This window comes from Alosa pseudoharengus, unplaced genomic scaffold (assembly GCF_046254945.1).
Source record: "Alosa pseudoharengus isolate Yale_2024_CS ecotype anadromous, Long Island Sound unplaced genomic scaffold, YU_APseudo_1.1 YU_APseudo_1.1_scf_2, whole genome shotgun sequence".
In the NCBI taxonomy this organism is placed as follows: Eukaryota; Metazoa; Chordata; class Actinopteri; order Clupeiformes; family Clupeidae; genus Alosa; species Alosa pseudoharengus.
In genome coordinates, this window is record NW_027468663.1 from 54,231,718 (window position 1) to 54,239,217 (window position 7,500).

The window sequence follows — 7,500 nt, forward strand, 5'->3', positions numbered from 1 at the left end:
ACACACACACACACACACATACGCACACCTGACAGAAGTTCATTACGTTCATTACAATGGCTGTAGATATGGTCTCTAACTTCATCAGGTCACACTCACACACACTCACACTCACACACACACACACGCATCTCAGAGTGACGGGACTCTGGACATGAATTAAGGGGCGTTTAGAGACAGAGCCTGCTGTCCCATCACATATCCTCTGAGTCAAACACACACACACACACACACAACACACCCTCTGTGAGACACACACACACTCTCTCTTAGAGTGCAGTCGTCCTGGCAGACATGTCCATCACACAACCTGTCTGTTAATCTCAATCCAGTCCAGTCCAGTCCAGTCCGCGGGTCACAGCAGAATGAGGCTCATTAGACATGCTCATTAGAGCCCTTTAAGACATACGAACCAAATGGACGAGAGCACAATTATCAACAAATCTGATCTGAGTTCCTGGAAAGCTGCAGTTAACTGGGTTAAGATGTTCCACAAAGAGAGAGAGATGGGGGGGGTGAGGGAGAGAGAGAGAGAGAGAAAGAGAGAGAGAGAGGTATAAAAGGCAATGTCTACTCTATAATACAAGACATATACCAAGAATATTCATTAAATTCATTAATTATTGTATTAAATTGATCAACAGAGGATGTTAAGCAGGGCAGAGGAGTGAGGAGCTGCAGCTTAAGTCCAACACTCTTTAAAATATTCATTAATGGACTAGCTGTAGCAATGAACCAATCAGCATGTCCTGGACTTGTGCTTGACAGCACAGACACAAAGCCCCTTCTCTCTGCAGCACAGACACAAAGCCCCTTCTCTCTGCAGCACAGACACAAAGCCCCTTCTCTCTGCAGCACAGACACAAAGCCCCTTCTCTCTGCAGACCACATGGTGCTGCTATTGCCATCCAAAGCGGGCCTGCAAGAGAGCCTCCATATTCAATATTCGCTATTCTCTAGATACGAAGAGGAGTAGGGGAGAAGAGAGAGTGTGTGCGTGCGTGCGTGCGTGAGTGTGTGCATGCGTGCGTGCGTGCGTGCGTGAGTGTGTGCGTGCGTGAGTGTGCGTGAGTGTGTGCGTGAGTGTGCATGCGTGCGTGCGTGAGTGTGTGCATGCGTGCGTGCGTGAGTGTGCGTGAGTGTGTGTGTGCATGCGTGCGTGCGTGCGTGCGTGAGTGCGTGCGTGAGTGTGTGCATGCGTGCGTGCGTGCGTGCGTGCGTGCGTGCATGCGAGCGTGCGTGCGTGCATGCGAGCGTGCGTGCGTGCGTGCATGCGAGCGTGCGTGCGTGTGTGAGTGTGTGCATGCGTGCGTGCGTGAGTGTGAGAGCACTGTCAACTGTCAGTCGTTGAGTTGCGGGAGTTTGTTACCGTTAAAGAGCTATGTGGTGTTCCATCTTCTCTATATTTACACACACAACAAACCATATGCTGTACAAACCCTCTCTTAGTCCACAAGCGGGCAAAAGTGGTATGTTATGTCTTTGATTATGATTTATCATCTTAGTTTGTCTGTGTACTACTATTTAGTTCCATGATTGATTGATTGTTTGTCTCATATTTATCCTGTCCTTAGTTCTATGGTGTTTCAGTGTTTGTCGGCACTAATCAGTGATTTGAACCTGGCCTTGAAGTGTGTGACTAACGGCGGCATAGTTTGTGTGTGTGTGTGTGTGTGTGTGTGTGTATGTGTGTGTAAATGCTGGAGGGTATAAGTGTGTCTGTGTATGAACTGAGTCGCCGCGAATCCATCTCCGACCCCTCCGCCATAGCTCGATGTGCACCTCCAAAAAATTGTAACTTCGCGTTGAGGCGTTGCAGACCGCAAAGACTGTGATTGATAGTTGGTGTTTCAAGCAGCCTACTGTGGGGAGTTAGCAACATGCTAGTTCACTGACATAAGCTTTGCAAATAAACTCAGACATACTTTGGTTACAATGACGGGGTTATCCGTTTGTAAAGTGTCTATATGTCAGTAACGTTTTGAAATTAGCACTTCACCAGCAAGCAGTACTTTGTCGGCAGTTGTGCTAAAGTTCGCTTGCTACCATAACTTAAACTGGCTGGCAGACACCTCGCAAATAACCTCAGACTTATTTGCTGGTTACAGTAACTAGGTCGGTGGATTTTACTGTGTCTATTTCTTGATACCTTTTACAAAATCTAAGCAAAAAAAGGCCAAACAAATAAGATGAATATTTTAGCACGGCAGTCTGTGGGGTTTCCCATTCTGAGTACCGTTTCGGTCAGTGGCGGCGTAGCTACACCGTGGAGTTGACGCAGAAGAATGTTGAGCCCTTTAGTGTATCTGTGTGAGGGATGACTGTATGACTGTAAGCGTGTGTGTGTGTGTGTGTGTGTGTGTGTGTGTGTGTGTGTGTGTGTGTGTGTCTGATATACTGTGTGTGTGTGTGTGCCTACCCGTTTGCGGAGGTTGCAGGTGAGGATGAGGTTGCGGGAGAAGGAGTTGGCGAAGGCCGTGTAGAAGTCCAGCACCTTGAGCAGCGCCTCACGCTTGATGATGTGAAGGTCACAGTAGGTCAGCGCTCGCACGTTTGCACACGCGTGTGCCAGAGTCGCCTCCTTCCAAAACACATCCCCAAACACATCCCCTTTACCTGAGAGAGAGAGAAACACATCTCTAAACACATCCCCTTTACTTGAGAGAGAGAGAAACACATCTCTAAACACATCCCCTTTACCTGAGAGAGAGAGAGGGGAAAGAGAAAGAGACAAAGAGGGAGAGACAGAGAGAGATGGAGAGAGACAGAGGAAGAAAGAAAGAAAGAAAGCAAGAGAAGAGATCCATTCAATGATTAGTCAGTGTTTATCATCCAGGTAAAACACAGCGTGTGTGTGTCTGTGTGTGTGTGTGTGTGTGTGTACAGTATGTGTGCCAGGTTTCCTCTATAAGTCGCACCTGACTATAAGTCAGCCAAACACTGAAAAAAGTGTGACTTATAGGGTATATTAACCCTTAGAACCCGATTGACGCAAAGTGCGTCAAAAAACACACCCTTTCATCTCTGTTACATTGCTCCGGAACTGTTCATCGCAGCGAGATCGAAACATTTATTGCATGACAGAGCAGAAGTAGGGCTTTCCAAAGAGACTACACACTTGTCTGTATGATCAAGTATGAAAATTAAAAAAAATCATGAAATTAAATCAAATTGCATCATATTTACAGTCTATACTTCTCTACGTTCACTTGCACACCCATTACTCTCGTTTGAATTACTCGCGAACCCGTGATCGCATCGATATGGCAAGCATGTCAGATGAAAGAGGGGGCACAGGGCTATCCATTGATACCATGTTCATCCTTCTGGCTTATAAAAACAGACGAAGTGACCGCAAAATAATAACGTCATGTACACAAACCAACGCTGCACACCCATTACTCTCGTTTGAATTACTCGCGGACCCGTGATCGCATAGATATGCCACGCATGTCAGATGAAAGAGGAGACTCGGAGCTATCATTTGATACCAAGTACATCCTTCTGGGTTATAAAACAGACGAAATGACAGCAAAATAATAATTTCATATAGCTGAACTTACCCCACGTTTTTGTCTGTTCTTGTGGCAAAGCATGTTTATAATCCAACGCTATCATGTGTTTCTCTATGGCAAAGCATGTTCATATTCCAGTTTTGAGATCCCAGCAAATTCCTGCATGGCATCCAATTCAAGGCTCACATTGCATCCCAATTTGTTCAAAAAATAAACACCTTTTTTGCCTTTACTTTGTTCATGGCAATGCAGTAAAAAGAATTATTATGACTGCATACACATAGGCACGCAGGCTAACACGCAACCTCGGGTCAGGTCAGATCAGTTCGTGTCACAGATATGGAGCGCAGAAACTAAATAAAAAATGGCATTTATTTCCGTAAATCACACAGCACATATTTCTGTAAATTGCTCAGCCCCAGAGTATAGCTCCAACATGGCAATTATATTGCCCGATTCAGGACAGTCTGCCCTACACACAGGCCCGTTGCTAGAAGGCAAGCAAACCAAGCAATTGCTTGGGGCCCCGAGCTGGCCAGGGGCCCCAAGACAACGACTGGTTAAAAATAAAATGCAACGACAAACTGTGAGCGCCCCTTTGATAGTCAATGCAGTAAAGTGCAACGACACTGTTACCGGCAATACCGGGATCCCCCTCAAGGGGGCCCCTTTCAGTAGTCGCTGACAGCAGCCAGCCAGCCAGGTTTGTGGTCTCTGCTGCTGCCGCGAAAATATAAAACCTCGGCAGTCATAATGAAGCGGAGTTATGCGTCCGGAAGCCAGAAGAGAAAGGAAGAGGATGACAAGAAAAAACAAGATAGTGGTAAGTGATAAATTACACTGGATAAAATAGCTCTACTTGTCTTGTACAAATGGTGTAATGTCGCAGCAGGAAGGCTAGCCTAGCAAAAAATGTGTATGTTAACTACCTGCCTGACGGCCCATGCTGCTTGTAACAAACTAGAACAGTTAGCACAACTTTTTTTTTCGAATGGACGGAATATGGTTACATAGTTCAATCAAGTTGAATCACTGTTTATCGTATTTAATGACATAACATTGCTATAGCTTTGTAATAGGTTTTGATGAAAGTGGCATAGCTTCTCTGCTATACTAACTATTCGACCGTGATAATCTATTTACCAAATGGGGGTTAGGAAAACCTCACGATAAATTCCGTGCATCAAAGCAGACTGGAACATTCATGTATAGTAGTATTCATGCACGCCAGCTGTTTACTGTCTTTAAAGCATCAGGTGCGTCTGTCTAATTCTCAAACAGCAGAATGCTTAAATGCTATGTTAAGCTACAAGTAGGCCTAGGTCAATGTATAACATTAGCTTGGGATGTTTTTACAGTAAGCATTGGTAGTTGTGAAAGCAGCTGCATCCCTTCTAAATATCAAAATATGAAAAATATGGAACATATCTTTTCTTTCTCCCTCAAGGTGCTTTGCTTAAATTTCTCAGCCCTCAGGCTCTTCCTAAGGATACCTCCACTGATGAAGATGGCCTGAAAGGTTAATCTTATACTGTGTGTGTGTGTGTGTACTTGTATTTATGTTGGATTTTTAAATTGCTATACAACCTGCACTCTTTATAGTTTGAACAATGCATCCTTTTTCTGCATAAGATGGCAGTGTTTTATTTTCTCACTTGGTGAGAACTGAAAAATGTTAATGTGAGTGTGTGTGTGTGTTTAAGTATGTTGGATTTAGTTATTGTGCACTTTTTTACATTTATATTGGATTTTATGGTACGGTGGTGTTTTTGCAAATGTTCAAATGTTCAAAACTAATGCACAGTATATAAACTGTGGGTGAACTTAAACTGTATGGCTATGCGGTGGTTCCTGTAGGCTTTGCGTGCGGTGGGGGGGGTTCCTTGAAACGGCCCTGCCTACACACACATGAAATGCATGTAGAGCTGTGAGCTTGCTGTGGTGAGATACATGTCGAAATATAAGAATTTTTAAAATACACTTTTTAGATTTTAATTCTTTAAAAATCTAAATAAAATCAATGCTAGTATTAATACACAAAATGATGGCAGATCTGGATAGCCTAGACTCTCCTGAAAAAAACAATATATAATATGTGTGTGTGTGTGTGTGTGTGTGTGTATGTGTGTGTGTGTGTGTGTGTGTGTGTGTGTGTGTGTGTGTATGTGTGTGTGTGTGTGTGTGTGTGTGTGTGTGTGTGTGTGTGTGTGTGTATGTGTGTATGTGTGTGTGTGTGTGTGTGTGTGTGTGTGTGTGTGTGTGTGTGTGTGTGTGTGTGTGTGTGTGTGCATGAGCGACATGCCAAATGCTTGCAAAAGCCTAAAACTTCACAGAAACTTTAGAGTGAGTTTCCATGGCAACCAGATTGCCTGAGGAATCCCTGGCTCAGGTAAGTGTGTCACACGCATGACAGTGTGATAGATTTAGAACACACACACACACGTACGCACGCACACACACGCAAGCATGCATGCACACACACACACACACACACACACAAGCAAGCACGCACGCACACACACACACACACACACACACACACGCACACACAAGCACACACAAACACACACACACACACACACACACACACACACACACACACACACACACATAAGGACAAAAGGCTGCCTGTTTTTTCAAAAAAGATTGACAAGGAACCCAGAGCTCAGAGAGGTCTTCCCTCAACTATAAAAGCAGCCAAGCAAAAAAGCCAACACACACACACCGACACACACACACACACACACATAGACACACACACACAAAACACCATATCACACATACACTTTCACACACATTGCCCACTCACACTAACAAACCTGTTTTGCCTGGGGAATGTGTGCATTACAGTTTGTGTGTGTATATGTGTATATTCGTGTGTGTGTGTGTTTGAAGAGTGTGTGTGTAGGAGTGTGAGCAGTCTCTGGGGTTCCACAGATAGGTCCTTGGGGCACTGTGTTTGTGATCCTGAGATCAGACCTCAGGAGCAAAACCGTCTCTAGAGCCTGAGGTTGCCATGGCATCCACAAGTTTCACAAACAAGCGTCGCCGTGGGAACAGAACAACCAACTCCTAGTGGCTCGCCAATAACTTTGTATCAATACAGCACAGTTTACATAGAGAGGGCATGCCTGTACACACAATATACCACCACACACACACACACACACAGAATTTACATAGAGAGGGCATGCCTGTACACACAATATACCACCACACACACACACACACAGAATTTACATAGAGAGGGCATGCCTGTACACACATAATTCCCTTTTCCACCAAAACAGTAGAAAAGATTTCATTTAATTCCTAGATGCCACACTCACACACACACACACACACAGAAGCGTCTTGCTCACCCAGTATGGCAATGACCTCGTCGTCCTGGATGACCTCGAGCGACCCCGACAGGACGAAGCAGAGCAGGTCGACGCTTTCGCCGGCGTGGTAGATGAGGTCTCCGGGGGCCGAGTGGATGGTCTGGAACTTCACGGCCAGCGAGCGCAGGCAGCCGTCGCTCGCCAGCCGGAACGCTGGGTGCTCGTTGAACACCTTACGGTTCAGGTGGACGCAGATGTCCGCCCGCATGTCCTTAGGACAGATGGACAACACCTGATAACGACAGATATCGCACTCGGTGAACTCTGACCTTCCCCGTTTAGTAAGGTATGTGTGTGTGTGTCCCTGACCTTGTCTGTGGGTATAATACAGTAAAATATGGTGTGTGTGTGTGTGTGTGTGTGTGTGTCTGTGTGTGTGTGTGTGTGTGTGTTTGTGTGTGTGTGTGTGTGTGTGTGCGTGTGTGCGTGTGCGTGTGCATGTGTGTGTGTGTGTGTGTGTCTGACCTTGTCTGTGTCGATGCCCTTGGACATGGCCCAGGTGGACACCACGTAGTCCATGACACGCTCGCTGAGGCCCTTAGGCACCTGGTAGAGCTTCAGGAAGTCGCGCACGTTGTTCAGCATCTCGTGGTAGCGGTTGG

At 45.6% G+C, this 7,500-nt stretch overlaps 1 protein-coding gene across 1 annotated transcript in view; it reads right to left on the reverse strand.

Moving 5' to 3' along the window:
• The window catches only part of kcnh5b (potassium voltage-gated channel, subfamily H (eag-related), member 5b), a 39,010-nt gene that overhangs the window by 6,057 nt on the left and 25,453 nt on the right, over nt 1–7,500 (reverse strand). Inside the window, exons 9-11 of the mRNA XM_076293335.1 lie at nt 7,364–7,500; nt 6,878–7,130; nt 2,420–2,616 (exon numbers count right to left, since the gene is read on the reverse strand). The exon at nt 7,364–7,500 is cut by the window's right edge and continues 63 nt beyond it. Coding sequence (XP_076149450.1) covers nt 2,420–2,616; nt 6,878–7,130; nt 7,364–7,500 — 587 coding nt within the window. The remainder of the gene's footprint in view (nt 1–2,419; nt 2,617–6,877; nt 7,131–7,363) is intronic.